Source organism: Antedon mediterranea, chromosome 10 (assembly GCF_964355755.1).
Source record: "Antedon mediterranea chromosome 10, ecAntMedi1.1, whole genome shotgun sequence".
Taxonomy (NCBI): Eukaryota; Metazoa; Echinodermata; class Crinoidea; order Comatulida; family Antedonidae; genus Antedon; species Antedon mediterranea.
The window spans coordinates 2,395,557-2,416,299 of record NC_092679.1 but is presented as its reverse complement, the minus strand read 5'-3'; the positions used below and the strand labels follow the sequence as shown (position 1 = coordinate 2,416,299).

General features: G+C 34.6%; 1 protein-coding gene across 1 annotated transcript in view; it reads left to right on the top strand.

The window, feature by feature from the left end:
• The window catches only part of LOC140060028 (voltage-gated delayed rectifier potassium channel KCNH1-like), a 46,778-nt gene extending 32,352 nt beyond the window's left edge, over positions 1 to 14,426 (top strand). Inside the window, exons 6-10 of the mRNA XM_072106064.1 lie at positions 2,742 to 3,141; positions 7,120 to 7,319; positions 7,554 to 7,806; positions 8,720 to 8,916; positions 9,720 to 14,426. Of these exons, the coding sequence (XP_071962165.1) occupies positions 2,742 to 3,141; positions 7,120 to 7,319; positions 7,554 to 7,806; positions 8,720 to 8,916; positions 9,720 to 10,745 (2,076 nt within the window). The 3' untranslated portion in view covers positions 10,746 to 14,426. The remainder of the gene's footprint in view (positions 1 to 2,741; positions 3,142 to 7,119; positions 7,320 to 7,553; positions 7,807 to 8,719; positions 8,917 to 9,719) is intronic.
• The last annotated feature ends 6,317 nt before the right edge of the window (positions 14,427 to 20,743 follow it).

Sequence of the window (20,743 nt, the reverse complement as noted above, 5' to 3'; positions counted from 1 at the left end):
ACAAAACTCGAAACGTCGACTGGTGGACTAACATAAAAAAAGTCAATAAATACAGACTTGGGGCAAGGCTAGGCCTATGGTACAGTCGTCAAATGAATTTTCCTATGATACTATACAAATTATATAGTACAGGGGTTTTTAAAAATCGCTACAGTAGATAATCGGCTATACAATACCATAGCATTATTATCTTACGTATATTTACGTTTAGGTATAGCCTTTCTCCCTATAACCACCACGATTAAAATGTTAAGGTTCAGCAAGTCATGAATCATTGTCATTTTTACGGAAGAAAAACAGTACCGAAAATCTGACATATTATCCCATCTATAGTTGTCGAATTTGATAAAATTGTAAATTGGCGTAAACGAAGTGAGGCGATAATTTTGTTCCCGCGCTTTTTGTAATGTCTCGAGGTGCTCTTTCCTTAATCGGCTGCCATCAGTCGTCCGAAGAGACAAAAACATTCGAAATGTATACCCCGCAGTTATGACAACTCACTTTTGCAATTCTTGTTAAAAACAAAGTACACATTCATCTACTTAATTGCCATTATGTAAACAGTAATGATTGTATCCCAGCGGGCTTTGAAAAGGTTACGTGGTTATGGGTAGTAATTGTGGTTATGGGTAATATTTTGGTTTCAAATGAAGAGTGACAATTTAGCAGCCACTGTATAATATAAGACCCAAGGCTTAAACGTGGGAGATTGTCACACAGTCATAAAATATTGCGTGAATATTGTTATGATTGACCCTAACTAATAAACTGCTGGGACTCCTGTCAGAAAAATATCGTTTATTAAACAAAAACTACAATTGATTTTGATATATTACTCCCACTGGTTGCGCTCGCCCTTTAGATTGAATGTCAAACGGGTGGGTTGGTTAGTAGAAATTAGTATCAAACGGAAACCAATGAAATGCGTCGTCTTTTAGTATTAGTATCTCTGATAACTTCATGCGGGATAATTTGTCTACAAAATGAGATTTTTGGTACTGTATCTATATTTATTTATATAAACAAATCAGGCAAAGAACATTAATTCTAAACCGCCCGGTGATATACTGAAATTTAATTAATTAATTTTAAACGATAAAGATGAGGAAATCTGTGAGAATGAGAAAAAGTCGCTCCAACCGAGACTCGAACTCGGACCGTCTGCTTGATATGCAGTTGCCCTAACCATTAGACCACTTCATTTCATGGTATTGTTCAAACTCGATTGGATAGCGACTATTATAGACAGATTCCGTTATACAGCATCACATGTAAAACACATATGCAAAGTCTAACCCTTAATCTAACCCTATGATACAGGCATCACAGATGCTGCATTATTGAATTTGCTCCTATGATAAACTGATACAAATTGTGTGGAGATAGGCCTACAGAACTGAGAATCGGGCGACACAAACGTGTTAGTGTGTAAACTTTCGTCTAGCACTGACTATACTAAAGAACACACGATCCTGTAAATTCATGTAATTATACTATACTGTAACAACTGAACTACATTTGAAATTCCAAATAACACATTTGTTAATGCTGACCAAAGCTGTGTTTCCTTAGCAACCGGTCGATATCACCTTGCGGATAATCTTAATAATGCTTTTACTTGCTTTCTTGACTCAATACAATTCACAGACGGTCTTAATTACAATTTGATCTTGGAGGTTATCATTAACATAAGGTCACATTTAACAAAATGTTGACAATGTTAATAATACACGTTTACACGTGATAATAAATATTAATCGAGGATTATTGGAGGTTGAAGGTAACATAAGGTCAAAGGTCAAATTTAACAAAATGTTGACAATATTACTAATACGCATTTAGGTGATAATTAATATCAATTAAAATCGAGGGTTATAGGAGGTTAACATAAGGTCAAAGGTTAAATTTACCAAAACTTCGCCAATCATGACGATAGTAATTGGTATGATATCAATGACGAAAGGATAATGACGATGATCAAAATAATTGAATACTGCATTGAATTAAAAAATTGTCTTCAGTCGATGCTGAGATTCACTAACACTTTACTTCATAAAGGTCAAAGTTGAATGCTTTTGGCGACGATAATCATTCTTTTCAAAGTTTAAATATCAAATATCAACAGCAACTTGTCTTAAATTAATAACATCGATTATTCTTAAAGTAACTATTCATACATCATATTAAATAAATTATTCATTGATAGATAATTAATCAACACGCGGATGTTTTAATGAATATTGTCTGCGGCGCGTCAGGCTGCACTACGAATGCTGATGGCGCTGTTCTAATCCAAAATAATAAAATATACATATGCTATAATTAATTCAATTATAAATTTGATTTTATTAATACAATTATAAATTGATTTTTATTAATTCAATTATAAATTGATTTTTATTAATTCAATTATAAATTTGCTTTTGTTTACAATTTATGCAAAATAAAATCTTCTTTGGGTGTTGCATCACAAAGTAGACTCGCGCGTAACACGGAATCAATCGCGCGCGTCGAAGTTGTGTTAAAATGTTAAATGTATTTTTCTTGATCCTCAAGCTTAACTGGAAGCTGAGGAAAATTAGATTAGGCCCTCCACGGACCCACGGCTACCAGATTAGCACTTTCAACTTTATTAACAAATTATAAATGAATTTTATACGAGGAATTAATGAAAATGATTAACGTAAAACTGCGTATAAAAACTACATGCCATAATAACGTCAATCTTTATTCTTTTTCAGAATATCAGTAACATTTTTAGTGCCCTAAAAGTGGTGAGACTTTTGAGACTCGGTCGAGTCATACGCAAACTGGACCACTACATAGAATACGGCACAGCCTTACTTATACTCCTTATGTTATCATTTACACTTATCGGGCACTGGTTTGCCTGCCTTTGGTTCACCATCGGGTTCAAAGAAAGGAACAATACCGCAGCCTGGCTTCACAAGCTCACGACTGACCTGAACATTGAGCTGACTGAAGACCAGAACCAGAACCTAGTAGCACCTACGATAGGGATGGCTTATGTCTCATCTTTATATTATACGCTTAGCAGTCTCACTTCGGTAGGATTTGGAAATATTTTTGCTACAACTGCTGCGGAAAAATTATTTACAATTATAATGATGATCGTTGGATGTAAGTATTGTTTCTTTCTAATATTAAATTACCAATATTCTTCATCTCTGATTTGTTTTCCTTTTTTATTTGTTTCTAACATTTTACAAAACTATCTGCTAATTAATTTTCCTTTCAGTTAAAGATTGAATAAAAAAGAACCTCTCTTCTGGGACACCCGATTCAGGGGACACCGATATTAAGGGAACATCGATGGACACCGATATTAAGGGGACATTGATATTAAGGGGACATCGATATTAAGGGAACACCGATATAAAGGGGGCCCTGATATTAAGGGAACACCGATATTTAGGGGACACCGATATTAAGGGAAAACCGATATTAAGGGGACACCGATATTAAGGGAACACCGATATTAGGGGACACCGATATTAAGGGACACCAATATTAATGGGACACCGATATTAAGGGGCAATCTCCTGTGACACGAACGAAGGGGAAATAATAGTTATAATTGAGCCAATCCGTATAGTATTCAGGGCGCGTGCTACCTCTAATGTAATGCTCTAGTGTAGGATTCTTAAACTACCCACTTAATATATATTGCTGAATAAATTGAATTGAATTGAATAGGGTTTCACTGTAAATAACAAACACAATACAAAAATCTGTACTGCGCATGTGAAAGGCGTTTTTTTTTTATTTTACCCAGACGAACTGAAAGTCTGCATTAACACAGTAACGAAGTAGATTTGCTTTCAATCCGTTAAAAAGCTGCTATTGACTTCAATCGCGATTTCCATCAATCAATTTACATATTTCAAAGTATACAAAACCTTGAATATGCATACTAATCTCAGTAATTTGAAAGTACACGCGCTTCTCTGCGTTGGTAACCCGGGATACCGATTTAAATCCGGGATATTATGATTGTTTAAATAGAAAATGGTAAAATCAATAAAATATCAAACATTATTGGATAGTAATCAGACTTAGAGTCTATTACTGAACCTTCGAGTGATACTATTAATATTGTCAGAGAGAGGTCGCAGGTCCGAATCTAGGAGAAGGCATTTAATTTTATCATACGATTAATTTATGGGAATATATCCGCTGTGAGCCAATCCACTGTGAGCTAAGTTACGCGGAACCATTGTATCTATGTCGTGTTGTTGAAAATCTACCGTATTGTTTAAATATATGTTTATATTTCTTTCTTTGTTTATTAATGTCATTTCTATATAAATCGCTATTATATACATATGATTATTGTTATTATATATTATGATTTCGACAACAATGAAAACGCATGCTATTTAGAATGTCTAAAAGCAAATCTCGTAATAATATTCTTAACACCACAGAGAACTTAAAGCTGCTTTGTTGAGCCAACTTGTGGAATTATCTTTACGTGACTCTATCATGTGTTATTAAAAGCTTCGTATTTATAAATCTAGAAAGAATTAAGGTTTTCACCTACATACTCGATATATTACAACCAGCTATAAAAACACCATTTTCAATTTTCTGATGTTCTTTCAAGTGGAAATTGAATTTTCCATTTACTTATGAAACTGACCAATAAAAGATGTTTTCATTCTAAAAATGAGCATTTATGTATTTCGGCCGACCTACATCTGAAGCCTGCAAATTGAACAATGAATTGTGAAATAAGCTAAACAATCGATAAAGATACTGGCATATGCAGTAGCATTCATATATTAAGAGAACACCTTCGGGACCGAACGTAGTGTTCCAAGAATAGGTATAGGCCATAGTGTAGGTGTCTCCTATAGTGTCTAACAGTACTACAAATTTGTAAATTCTAAACCATTATGTAAAAAACAGACGAAATATAAGTCAATGAATTCAAGAGAAGTACAGTATTATTAATCCAATCAAAACAATTTGAAAAAAATTAAATTTAAGAGAGGCGTCTAATTGTGTATACATGAAAAATAGTAATATTTTAAACAATATATTAGTTGTTGAATTGTCACAAATACTGGCCGGAAGCTTTTGTTTCGAAGTAGATCCGTACGTTACGTTCAGAGCAACCGACGCAGATTTGTACAAAAAGATGACGACGGTACGACCGCGTTGGGCAAACGAACTATATGAGGAAATTCGGACGCACTGCGTCTTATCATGCCGAAACCGAGCCGAACATAACCGAGACAGTTTGGTACAACTTGACTGTTGCACGCGCTTTCCAACAACAGTCACATGCGGGCTTTAATCAGATCTTTTCCCAAATTTACAAGCTTGCCACACCGGAAAGAAAGAATATTGCACGAGTGGCAACAATAGTCACGTGACCGTTGGAAGAAAGGTAAATAAAAGTCTAACCTTTATCCGCGTATAGTTCTCGAGGCCATTAGAACGATATTAAGACGGAGTGCACCTACAAACACCTCGCAAATTCGCAAATCTTTCTCACGGGCTTTTGTTAGAAAGTTAGTGGGATTGTGTTGTTCGTGAATCAATATACGCCTACGCGCAGCTGTAGCCGTTCGTGTCTAATTTGTTGGACTTATTGAATACACCAACTGCCTTTTTAATATCTCATCATCGTCTGACAATATATGTCTCATTTTCTTTTATGCGTTTTCTAGTTAAATTTCTTATAACACATTTTTACATGCCAATTAAAATTCTGAGAGCTTTTTGTTCTCTCTATTGTGTTTTTGGAATAGCTTAACATCATATGTAATTCCCTACGTTTACATCTGCGTTGAAACTAGCTATTCTTCTGTAAAGAGACATAGATAAACTAAACTACAGACGCATAGAAAAGCTTGCTTTCCACCACTTGACCAATCATCCGAACTGTCGCTTGTGATTGGTCAACTCTCTTGCGTTACGCGCCTACGTCATTGCGTTGCAACTATGTAAAAATACTAAGATATTCAATGATATGACGCGAAATACCCCCAAGTATTCTGAACTGCAAAAAAACAAGGCCAACAGCCATTAAGTCGCGTGCTACAATGCATAGTGATACCGGACCGACAGACAAACAGACCGACAGACAGACAGACAGACCGACAGACAGACGGACCGACCGACATAGTGAACTATACTGACCGAAATTACTGAACATGTTTAAAAATGTTGAAATGTTTAAAAACAATATTTTTTTAATTTACACGTGCGTAGCCTGTCACTTTTGACGTGCTCGTATAACGTAATTTCGAGTTGAAAAGTAAGTCAAGAAAACAGAAATCGGGCAAAAAGAGTGCGCAATAACATTTAACGCGCAGTGCGCGCGCAAAAATCTGCGCACTCATGGCAATTTTGTAAACGCTTAAAATTTCCTGAAACGTACTCTTATTTCATCGCAAATAAATTTTGAAAATTTTAAGCGCGCGTACGCATGCGTTACATGCGCTACGCACGTAATTGTATTGCCATATGATGATTTATGCCCTGAAATTTATGAGTACCAAATTTTATTTAATTGTGATTCATGGTTGTTAAGATATGATTACAAACGTGATTTCGTTAAATCGTGCGTAGACCGCGTAATTTTTTATTGCGCACCGTGAAAACATAACCACATCGATTCCTGGCCATAAGAAATATTCTTTGAAAAATTGACTTAGCTAGATTAAACTGATATCAAGATAAGGTCATAAAGCGATAAAACGCATAGTGATACCGGACCGACAGACAGACAGACAGACCGACAGACAGACAGACAGACAGACCGACCGACCGACATAGTGAACTATAGAGTCGCTTCCACGCGACTAAAAACACAAAAAAAACCACCTAGGCTACATAATATACAGTTCTACATTTACTTAATTAGGCCTACATTACTTTTTCCTAGAAAGTATTCTGTCTAACAGTAAACGTAATATAGTATACCAACTCATACATATTTACATATTTATTTAAGTTTACTTTATAAATAGAGTATTTATTGTATCTGTTTCATACCTTTAAGTGGCAACTTTCGTTGCTGTTGGTTTTGATGAAATAAAAAAATAAATAAATAAAAATGTTAAATATATTTCTGTGTTTTTTTAGCGCTATTATATGCCACTATCTTCGGAACAGTTACCACGATTTTTCAACAATTTACATCAGCAACTGTTCGGTATCATGAGAATTTGAAAAACGTGCGAGAGTTCATGAAATTACATCAGGTTGACAAGGCTCTGAGTGAGCGGGTTATTGACTATACGGTGTCCACTTGGTCGATCACGAAGGGAACCGATTCGAAAAGGGTAAGTTGGCTTCGTCATCATGACATTAATGACCAGAAAATGATCCAGTCTTTTCAATACAATTGATTACAATAATATATCATTTCACAAAATCCTGATTTTTTATATTTAAGACAGGACCACAATGCAAATCAGATTTTCTTTTACCTAATTGTGTAATCTTGTATAAATATGTTAAACAAATAAATCAATCAATCAATCAACACCTTAATTCTACTATAATTGTTTTCGTAGATTCTCGAGTTTTGCCCGAAAGACATGAAAGCCGATCTATGCGTGCATTTGAATCGGACAGTTTTCAGTGGCCATCCTGCCTTCCGATTGGCCAGTGAAGGTTGTCTGCGCGCGTTAGCCATCAACTTTACCATGAACCACAGTGCCCCCGGTGATCTGCTGATACACACTGGTGAAAGTATTGATATATTGTACTTTGTTGTTTCTGGCACGCTGGAAGTTATCCAAGATGAAGATATTGTTGCAATTTTAGGTAAGTTGTCAATGTTACGTCTCGTATTAAGCTTGGTTCCCACTTGGGTAAGCCAATCACATTCACAACCAACAATTCAGATGGTCCACCACGTCGCGATTGGTCAAATTACTTGCGGCGCGCTTACGTCATTGGGTTATGATGTCCAAATGGGAACCAAGCTAATTATGATGTTTATACTATTATGATTTATTGGTTGGTGTGTGTGTGTGTGTGTGTGTCTGTTGATCTGTGTGTGTGTGTCTGTTGATCTGTGTGTGTATGTGTAGTTATATGTTTACATTTATATATATAAGTATATAATCTTCTTACATGGCTTCCCAATATACAAGTTTCAATTGGATTTTTGTTTCCAATTGATCGATACTTTCTTGGGTTTTTTTGCCTCTTTCATTTTGTATATAACTGAATCATCTTTTTTTTTATACATTATGATTTACTGTATTATATCTCTAAAAAAAATGTTTTTTACTCAAATATGAATGAAAGAAATAAATGTTTATTTGAATTGAATTGAATTTAAATGAATCATTTTCTCGGTACGGTTTAAAATGTTATTTGTCATCTATTTTACACTGGGTAACCTCTTCAGTCAAAGACTGGTTTCCCAGTAAACAATAACAAATAACAAATGTTGTTTTCCGCCCTATATTGATGTTTACTATTCTGTACTTGAAAACAAAAATAATTAAGCCTTAATGTAATGTAAAAACGCATTAGAATTAATTTAAATGTTGCCAGTGTACTGCTGTGAGTAAACGGCGGGAATAATGTTACCGGGTATAGTCTGCAAACTATATAAATTGCTCTTTCAGTTGGTTTTACTCAGCTAGCCTTTGTTTGTTTAGTGTTATCAACTTTGAAGGTATGATTTTAAATGTGAATTTAGAATAATAGTTATTTATCATTACAGCAAGCGGCGATGTTTTTGGTGACTACTTTTGGCGGGAAGACCTGTTAGGACAATCGGCAGCCAACGTCAAAGCACTGACGTACTGCAATCTTCATAGCATCAAGCGGGAAGATCTGTTAGACGTTCTAGACTTCTACTCTGGCTTTGCAAAAACATTCGACAGAAATATGGTTCTTACATACAATCTACGGAATAGGGTAAGCTCAACATGTAATCGTCAGTGGGGAGCTTTCAATTTGGGAGACAGGCAATAGTTACGTCATTTAATTGTGCGCATTGGGACGTACGTGCTTTCTCACTAAATTCGTCGACACCGTTTTGGCGTTTTTTGTTTTTTTTTTAAAGCCATATGCGACATAGACATAGGTCGTTGCACAAATCCAAGGCTCTCTTGTGAGAGGAAACCCACATTCGGAACGCATGCGCACGCTAAATGTGTATCTCTAAAGCTCTGTCTACACTATCAAACATTATGTTGCAAACAAATATGATGTTCCTATATATGGACACGATGACGTCATATCACTAGCATATTTGGGCACATGACACTTTTTTGGTCAAACTAGTTTGATAGTGTAGACAGAGCTTTAGTGGCGTCTGTGACGTCGATGTTGCTTGAATGTGATATAAACGGCAATAAAATATCAATACATTCATTCTGTTAAATCGTCTTATCCTTATAAATTACAGATTTGTGAATTTATTTTTAGCAAGTGTTAATGTAGAACATTATTCATGTTCAATGCAATTGATTCAGAGGAAATCAATATTGAAATCCTTGATAAATGTTGGTGATTTGAACTGAATGCTAAGAAACCTTTTAAGATTGCCACGTGAACTATACATAATAAAAATGTTCCTTAAAATACAGAACATTAATAACCATAAATAAAATAGCATTTATCACTACTATCTACCTCTACCTAAACTAATTTTGCCTAAACATGATGAGTAACAAATACTATTTTGTAAAAGTACTATACATTTATTTTTTTTACAGCGAATATTTAGACGAATTGCGGAGGTTAAAGCAGAACAAGAATCAGCGCTAAAAAGGAAAAATGATCCACCAATTGATAAAATTCTAGCACGAAAAGCTTTTACCAAATTTCGAAAACCAGAAAAACCAGCAGAAACGCCACCGCCGCCTGCAGCAGTAGTACCACCACAAAACCAGTCCACTGCAGAAAGGGGAGAAGCAACACCAAAAACAGACGGTGCCGGTGGAGAGATGCTTGGAAAGCTTTATCAAAAAGGGTCAAAATGGGTGGATGCGAACGGGAAAACTAAGTTTGTGCGCATGCCTGACGCAAAGAAACCTAGGCGGGACGATTCGGCAGACGATCCCGCTAAACTAGGTATATTTACACGTAAATCAAATTTACGAAAGACTGAATCCGGAGATAGTGGAATATTAAGGAGTGAACAAAAATTAGATGAAATTGGTAGAACTGAAAGTAAAGACAGTCCGTTGAGCACCTCAACGACTGACCACCAAGTACTTACAAGTTTATTAGAAATTAAAGTTGAACTGAAAGAAGAAATTGAAGCCTTAAGCGTCAAGATGTCACGCTTGGATGATCAAATTGCTGACATCATTAGATACTTTTCGCCTGATAGCTCACCGTATAATTCGAATTCGCCGAGCTCAAGTAGTTCTCGCGTAGGTTCTTTGAATGAAGTGTGTGAACAGGATTATGTAACTGCAAAATTACCAACTCTACTTCACGTCCAAGAGAAACGTAATGAACACGATAATATTGTTACAAAATGCACGAATGAGAAGGAAGCCGAAGTGAAGTACAAAGGTGGCAGGAGTCCAAGCGGAGGAAGCGCAAAAGTGTTAGCTATGGCAAAGAAACAACCAAAAGCGCCAAAGAGTTCATCGCCAAAACCAGTACAAACGGGTGGACCTACACCTGTTGAAAGCCCTGCATTTAATAACAGTATGTATGGTGAAGAGGACACAGCTGATCTTGATGATATTGAATCACCACCAACCGCCGACGAAACGCCTCAATTTTAAATACACATTTTCCAATATATAGGCCTATCTTTTATATAAAATGTATTCATTTGGTTTAAACTTAAAATACATTGTAAAAGGTTGTTACTTAATGACTTAATAAACTTAATTTTGCCACCAAAATTGAACTTGTACACCCGATTTGACAGCTGTCACTAAACGTTGTTATACATAGTCTGCAAATATAAAACTGACAGATATTTTCATGCCAAATGTAGGTATTTTTTTAATACAGCTAGACTCGTATCTAGATGACTTGCGATATTCAGTTAGAACCAATCTAGTGACAGCTGCAGAATCAAGTTGCTTATAATATGTTTTTATTTAAAGGCTTATAATTATAAAAAACTTATTGCTTTTTTGGAACTGCTGCGCGCCGACGCGTCGGCTCACTATGCTTTGCATGCCTGAGCAATAAGAAACGCGTTACGTCTCAAGAAAGCGTCAACAGGAAACGTTTTCAGTGAAGTATGAACGCATTTTCTTCAAACCAATGGTTTTGAAGCATGTGTGATGGAACATACAAATCATCCTCCATCAATTTATAATAGTATTTTGTTCCAGACAGACAATTATCAAGAATACAAATTATCCTGGCTTGGCTTACACGCATTTCGTCAATTACTTATAATAAACTGGGGGAGCATAATTAATATTACATATTTCATAATACACTATTGATCCATTAGACTACAAAACAACACTTAAGGCAACTTTACAATGTAATAAGATAGTTATTAAGATATCAAATTAATAATAATATCCAAAACAGCCAATATTGAAAAAATTCTGTTTTCTTTTCATCACGATTAGTATCTATAAATTCGATTCAAATTATTGAATTCATATTAATTTTTATTTCCATTCTGTTTTTACTCACTTTATTATATTCGATTAATATCATATAATTTTACATTTAAACACGTAAACTTTACGTAAACGAGAATGTTATAGGCCTAATCATGTAAAGTTGAGTTGCCATACTCAATTGTTTTTTTTTACACCTTTTTTTCTTTCTTTCACAGTAAGAACAATTGAAAACAAACTTGTTTCTCAGTCGAGTAATTTGACCATCACGACGCGATAGGTCGAACTGTCGCTTGTTATTGGTTAACTCACTTGCGTTGCCCGTACCCACTTGCGTCCAATGGGAATCAAGCTTAAGCGTGGTTCCCACTAGCGACGCAACGCAAGGACGTAACGCAATGCAAGTGAATTGACCAATCACAAGCGATGGCTTATTCGCTTGTGATTGCTAACTGTCTATAACTTTGCTTGTCATTGGTCAACACGCTTACGTTGCGTTTACGTCCTTGCGTTACGTTCTAGTGGGAACCAAGCTTTAATAAAGCTTACCGGTACGCGGTGCTTACAGTTACAGTTTCTTTGATGGATATCTCATGCTATTATTTCGTTTAATGATAAATAATGGGCGCTTTTAATCACAATCGACCAAAATAATAACCAGAATAGGAACAAAAGAGGGATATTAAGATTTACGTATGTAGTCTTGTTTTAATTGCCAGACACTTCGTTTCCTTTCTGTACGAACAAACTCAACGTCAGTGACATCTATTAAAGCTATATCATATTTCAGTTGAGCACACCGTACGTATAAGCCAGTGGCCGCTGTCGTCTGAAAAGACAAATGCTACTGACAATAGAATGTGTTTGTTATTTCCGCGTTTCTTGGCGATGAATGCGCGCTCTTGTGACGTAACATGGAGACGGTTCGATAACATAATAAGAAATGATCACGAGCTGGACTCTATTATTTATTTATTATTAAGCTAAAACATTAAAGTTTGGAAAATTATCGATCCGTAAGATTTTAATTATTCAAAGAGGAGTGTTATAATTACTCAGGTGGTATTTCTTTATTAATCAAACAATATATTAAGCTTACTATATTTCACATCGATGTTATAATGGTTAGTTATATCTATTATTAATATAATTCGTAATATTTGGTGGAAAATGGAGAGGATAGTTATCATAATAAACCTAATTCTGTATCCAAAGCTACTTTGTTCGATAATCTAGCAATTTATATAATTTAACAAATATATCTATATGGCTGTGTTTATATCAAAATAGCAAAATTCTGATGTAATGTAATGTGTAAATTATATAAATATAAATGGGCAGTTCCAAGATATTGTAAATGGCACGTGTAAATATTTCTTAAACGCGCATAAATATACGAAATAGTGTGTACATATTTACGTATACGCCACTGTACTATAGAATATTTAATAATTTATCAATTTTTAATCTATTTATCTTAAATTATTTTTGTATGATAACCATTCCAACGGTCAAAGATATGTCTAAACTGTGCAAGTTACGGTATGTGTCCGAATTTCTCGGTATTCAAATTGCTTTGTAAATAATTTATTATAAGCCATCAATATAATTATATTTATTGATATTATTATCGATAACTACTATATAACAATTGAGATCATTTTTGTGAGATTGCACACATATTTTAATAGTATTAAGGTTTAATTTTATAATTTCATGACGTCAGTGACAAACGAAAAGATAGCAAGTTTTACACGCGGCAAACTTAAACGATTACAAAAATATACCTTTTGTACGCATATCATCCGAACGCGCGCGTAAAACCGTGTCTTGGTCACTGTCGAAAATGCGTCCTTTTAACTTTGCACTCACAACATGGTCTAGCCTATTACACTTATTCTTGTTACAAACTTAAATATCTACATTTGCGCAACACTATATCGAGAGGCTGTTCAATGGATTGGTTCCCACTAGGATGCAAAGCAAGTAAGTTGACCAATGGCAAACGCCAATTCGAATAATCCATCGCTTGTGATTGGTCAAATCACTTGCGTCTAAGTGGGAACCAAGCTTCAACATTGTAATTAACACTCTTTCACATGTGTACATTATCTATGCAGGAACACATGCAATGATAATTATTTTATATATTAAAATTTCGGTATGGTTACTTGACCCCTGACTTTTCAGTGTAAAAAGAGGTTGAAAGAAAACATGTGTGATTATACAAATTAAACTAATGTGTATTCTGTATTTACAATCGGTTTATATCACGTGATTCTTGTTTAATTGGTTGAGCAAGAACATTTGTAGCACAATAATAAATATTGATTTTTTTGTTTTAAAAAGTTTGCAAATCGTACATGCTAAGATAAAGATGTTAAATGTTAACTACAAAGTCAAGAATTTTAATTTGTAGTACTCATTAATTTGACCAAATATTACGCAATACTTCATCAAAGTTTTAAAATGCGCCATCATTGTCTGTAAAACTTTTTTTTTTCTAAAAAAAAGAAGGTATGTTTCATGGTTGTCTTTCTTCTAAATGTTTCGTTTTAACAGTTTGTGGGCTTTTTTCAAATTAAAACAAATTGCAAAAAATAACAAATATTTGGTTCACTTATAACGAAACACAATGCCAATAGTAGATGGAAAAGAATATACGAATCTGGGGTAGAGTATAAACACGATTTGTTCGATTTGCTATTAATGGGTTGTGGTGGATATATAACATCACTTAAAGGCATACTACAAGATTTAACGAACACGGCCGGCGGAAATATTGAGGTGATTCAACGCATACTGTTTATTTAAAACCGTTCGTTGGTTCACAAACTTGTGCAATTGTAATTCTTATTCTTATTACCGTATTAAACAAGAAAACTTATACTAATTTCCGTCTTGTAGCATGTATGATCGTTTTATTATTATTACTTATTTTATCATTAATTATTATTAACAATGTGTTTAAATTGTGCAAAATACTATATTGAAATCTGGTACTTATGCTCAATTATCACCATCAAGATGAACTGTAAATCAGCTTGTGACATTACGCGCGCGTACAAATTAATGTTTGTTCTCGGGATAGGCCTTTTTAATGCGCTTATTCGACACTGTATGGTATTTGACATACAAACTAACATTACTAATGTTAACAAACATGCGTACATTAATATATTGTGTTTCTTCTGTTGTTTCCGCTATTGTTGTTTAAAACCCATGCTCATTTTTTAAAAATCTTGCATGAATATGTATGATTACCACAACATATCTTTTTTCCCTAAATTATCTAATTACAGTCCATCAATTATTAAATTAAATACTAAATATTTCTTTCCAATTAAGGTATGGAACGCCGACTAACGCAAAACTATTGCGCGACAGCTTTCAATTAAGAACCATTAATCTTAGGGTCAGAAAGATATGGAACGCCGACTAACACAAAACGATTGCGCGACAGTGTTACGAACTACCTTCAAATTCGTAAGTTAAACAGGTAAAATAAACAAAGACATGAGGAAAACACAATAATTACTACCGTTAATGTTTCTAAAAACATTTTGATAAATTTCATAATCGCCCTAAAAGTACAGAACGAGCATCAAATAACATTAAAATAACACGATATTGGCTTCATTATGATGTAACAATAGAATCGTGATGTTGTACATGTTCTCCTACTACATACGTCATTCTAAGAACTAATCAATACAATCCAACGCGTAACTAATCGTTATCATTGGTTAAATATGTTTACATTATTTTGTTGTCCTAGCAACGCCGGTTAACAACGATTGGACATAGAATGTTTGAATAATGCTAAAATAATAACAGTCAAGGAGAAACATTCATTATCTTTAAAGATAGAAAAAAAAGTTCGAGAAAGCAATAAATTAATAATCCCTCTTTAAAAACATTGGTGGTACAATGTTATTTTAAATTGTCTTCTAAATGTTACGGTGAAAGTGATTAAAGATGAAACATGAAAAATTAAGATTAATTAAATCAGACTTTGAGTAGGTTATTTTGTAGTTTTAATAAAGTTAATCACTGCCGAAGAAAAAAAACCCAGAAAAAATAATATTTTCAATTATAAATTTGACCATTTTTTTGCTTTCAATTCCAGTTTTTTCCGGTAAATAATTTTTTGTTTCAGGTAAATAAATTTTTTTTTCCCATCCAATTTTTGGTCGAAGTGAATAACTATATGTTATAAATATAAATATTTATATAAAATGGCATATTCAACAACAAAAAATTAAAAAATTATTTTTCAGGGGAACAAAACATCTTTGAAGTTACGAATGGAGTCCAATGTTATATTAAAGATGTATTGTCCCTCAAAAACATGAACAATAGTTCATCAGACTTTAAATATGCCATTTTACAGTTTTAATAAAGTTATTCACTTCTGTAAAAAAATATATATAATGATTTACCTTATAAAAAGACAAACGAAACAGTTAATTTAAAAATCATTTTCTGACAGAAAATTTTATTATTTTTTGCTTTAAATTACATTTTTTTTATGTAGGCCTAAATCATTTTTTAAACCTAGTTTTTGGTCAAAGTTAATAAATATTACGTGACATTAAAATGGCATATTCAATAAAAAAAATAGAGAAAAACATTTTTAGGGGGACAATATATCTTTATTGTAACAAAACCAAAGTTTATGATGGGGACAGACGGCCGGCATTTTTAGTCGCGTGGACGCGACTCTATAGTTCACTATGTCGGTCGGTCTGTCTGTCGGTCCGGTATCACTTTGCGTTTTATCGCTTTTCTGTACTTTTTGAACTGTTTTGATGTAGAGACAATTAGTCGCGTGGGTGGACGCGACTCTATAATTCACTATGTCGGTCGGTCTGTCGGTCTGTCCGGTATCACTATGCGTTTTATCGCTTTTCTGTACTTTTTGAACTGTTTTGATGTACAGACAAGTTTTAACTATGTCGGTCGGTCTGTCGGTCGGGTATCACTTTGCGTTTTTCTGTACTTTTTGAACTGTTTTGATGTACAGAAAAGTTTTAAAGTACATTACGTTTTGAAAGTTCATTTTTTTCTGAGAGCATGCGACTTATGACTGTTGGCCTTGTTTACTTTAAAAGACGGTTTGAAATTGAACAGCGTCATGAACGTTCAGTCATGGTTACTGTGGACATTTTTTCTTCTTTTTTCTACAGATTAATATTTCTTTCAGAGAACCGGGTTACATTAATGAAATACAAACGCTGCTGGAATTTTTAGAATGAAACGAACGAGGAGTTGTACCACTACGTCTCACGACGACTGCGCTGCCAACCCCATTCAATGGACACTTCTATTAAAGGGACAATTTCGCGTGAAACATGGAGGGGCCGTATAATGGTTGTTAACACTGCCAAGCCCTAATCAGGAGCACTTCTATTACGGGGGACATTTGCTGGAGGGATCCCGTAAGGGTTTTACTGTATGTCGCATTCTTTATTGTGAACAGTTACTTGTACCAGGGAAGATAATTTCACTCTTCTCAGCTTGTACAATTTGTTTACCCTAGATACGCACTAATATAACATAACCGATGATGCACATTTAAAAGGCGAATAGCACTTAACTATACGCCCTAGACGCCCTAGATACTTGAGTCTGAAAGAAAAACATTTTACAATTATCTTTTATAACCATCACGCTCCTTCGGATCGATAATAAGACGGATATTATATTCTGACGCCAAAAATTATAATTTCTTATATGCTAATGGAAATTGGATCATAGTTCTCATAAGTACATTGTAGGCTTTCAATCCCTTTTATTTAAGTTAAAATATACCAGATGGTGGGACGAGGTTGGGGAAAACACCGGCAATAATTATCGATTAATTCAAACTAAGGCTTGGTTCCCACTATAGGACACAACGCAAAGACGTCTACAGATTGGTTTCCACTAGGACACAACGCAAATACGTCTAAATATTGGTTTCCACTAGGACACAACGCAAATACGTCTAAAGATTGGTTTCCACTAGGACACAACGCAAATACGTCTAAATATTGGTTTCCACTAGGACACAACGCAAATACGTCTAAAGATTGGTTTCCACTAGGACACAACGCAAATACGTCTAAAGATTGGTTCCCACTAGAACGCAACGCCAGCGAATTGACCAGTCAAGCGACAGTTCGAATAATCCATCGATTCTGATTGTTCGATTCATTGCGTTGTGGTTTAAATTCCTGCGTTGCTTCATAAGAACTACGCTTTAACGTAACGGACACTAAAGCGTGGTTCCCACTAGCGACGCAACACAAGGACGTAACGCAACGCAAGTGAATTGACCAATCACAAGCGATGGCTTTTTCGCTTGTGATTGCTGTCTATAACTTCGCTTGTCATTGGTTAAAACGCTTGCGTTACGTTCTAGTGGGAAACAAGCTTTATAGAGGGTTAGAGGAGGAAAGCTAGTTGCATGGTTGAATGTATATTGCTATTGCACCCCAGTCCGAAGTAAAGGGTTCGAACCCCGTTGGTTTTTGTACACATTATAGATGGATTAAAGAGGTTCAGTTTTTTATTAATTTAGGATTGGCTCCCACTAGGATGCAACGTGGTGTAAGCAACAACGCCAGCGAATTGACCAACCACAAGTGATAGTTCCAATAATATATCGCTTCTGATTGGTCGATTCGTTGCCTTGTGGTTTATATCCCTGCGTTGCGTCCTAAGAACCAAGCTTTTCCATGGCTTAATGGTTACTGTTTTGGCATCCCAGTCGAAGGTAAATGGTTCGAGTCCCGTCGATTGTTTTTGTATACATAATAGCGGGTTAGGCTCAGAATATTAATTAGGGTTTGGACTTGGTCGCTTGACATGAAACCGCTCAGGAGTGTATTGTCTCTAGACACTGTACGAGAATCTTCTCATAAATAATGGCAAACTTATTTTTAATGTTGGAAGTACCATGAACATAATGAATAACGTGTACTTACTTATAAGGTATTAATTATGAGTTTATTGAATGATTCTTATTATAAGAGCTTGGGTAATTACACGTTAAAAATCCATCAAGTTGTGGTAAATGTATACTGTTACTGCATTCAATTTATCTATTGAAATATACATATAAATCGATATGGGTTGCCAAGGGAGCCGTCCACAACTGAATAATTCGTGTTCAACCATTTTAAATAGAAATAGAAAATCATGTCATCGGTTTTGAAGGTTAACGCTTGTTGGTGAAATTTGCGAATTGACCAATCAAAAGCGATAGTTTGAATAATCCATCACTTTGGTTTGGTCGATTCGCTTGCATTGCGGATTACGTCATTGCGCTGCGTTCTAGTAGGAACCAAGCATTATCACCGATAGGTAAGATTCGAACACTAATGGATATTTTTTGGTAGATATTTACACCTTACATATTTATGTATCGTTTACTTTACAGACTAATGTGGGAAATACAAATAAGGATTTACAAAATTAATTATCATCATATAAGAAAAAACATAACAGTACCCTAGGAAAAAAGCAAGAAATGGCTCGAAATATTTCCACGATTAAAAAAAAGGCAACAACAGGGGTAGCCAGCACTGCTGTAATCAGCTGGACATGTTATAGGCTACCTTCATTATTTTAAATATTATTAAATTTAACCAGAGTGTGAAGAAAATGAACACGGTTATATATATTTCTGTAGGTGTAGGCCTATGGTATCTAAAAACATTAATACACGAAACGAAAGGAAAGTGGTTGAAAGAATGGACGAATGGATAAATGGATGGAAAAAATTGTTAAAATCGATATATCGATAAAATCGATATATCGATAAAATAAATAGGCCTATAGAGAAAGATATAGCCAGACAAATAATATAAATATAGAAATGAGATATTACAGTGTCTACAAATAGGGTGAAATTCAACACACAACGCAAGAAACCAATATCGTACCAACAAACATTTACTCGCCGGAGCTTGATAATCAATCTATTTTGTAATTCCACTACTGGTTATATCGCTTGCTTCTTCATTAGACAAATTGGCTTGGGATTGATGACGTAAAGAAGGCTCACGTGACCTTGATCTTCGGGTTATATGAGGCTACAACCAACAAAGTCATTGTACGCTAATTAAAAGAAAATTTAAATGAGACTTTGGGAACATTGGGATTGGTTTCAGCAGAGGAGGATGATTCAAATAACAAATTGATGGAAACTATAAATTATTCAGCAATACATATCCATTGTTTCTCTCCTTCATTAATTCAATATTTTACTTAATACAATTAATTATCAGTATAATATTAAACGAAACTTCGGATTTTATTATATAAGAAAAAAATGTCTTTAAGGTAACCGTAAACAGGCCTCCTAATATACACACGATCTGACAAAAACAATTCTTGGACGCAACGCAAGGACGTTTTGACCAACCACAAGTCTACAGAAACATCATAAAATTTACCATAACTTCTAAAACTGGTACCGTTGGTTCAAGTAGGCCTAACTGTCTACATAGAGACACCTGTGGTAGCCATTGACGTAAAGTTGGCATTTAAAGGAATGCCACTTTTATGTGGACACCATATTTAATACCACAATACAAGAATCCGTCGAATTCGTATGGAGAAATACAAACAAAAATCATAGAATTGAAAATATGAACTTTCCAAAAACCATTTTAATATTTCGTTTAGATTTTCAAAATTGAATATCGCATGTATTTTCTAGAATTAGACATGTTTTCACTTTCACTGTAAGAATCGAAGGTGATCGATACGCCATCTTATTTGTTTTTCTATTTTTTTTCAGTGCGTGTTGAATTCTTAAGTTGATTTAATTTAATGATGTGTTGGTTTACTGACTGTTTACAGGCCACGACACCCATGGGATGCAATATCTTCCTATTAACTAACATTAATGAATAAATAACGTATTATACTGATCGTTAAATGCCTTTCTGTCGTCGATTCCATTTCATTAGTTTGTTAAATTTTCTTCAGTCCGAGCAACCTGTGAACAAGACACTGACTTGAAATAAGCGGTGCCATTAAGTATCATATGAATCGGACCGTGTTAAACTCAAATTAAATCACCCAAAAGGGAGCATGCATTACCCCAAATGGTTCCACATCATACCTTAAGTATCAATCAGATGAATCGTTGATTCAACAAATGATCATTTACAATATGCAACAAATCTTCAATTTCC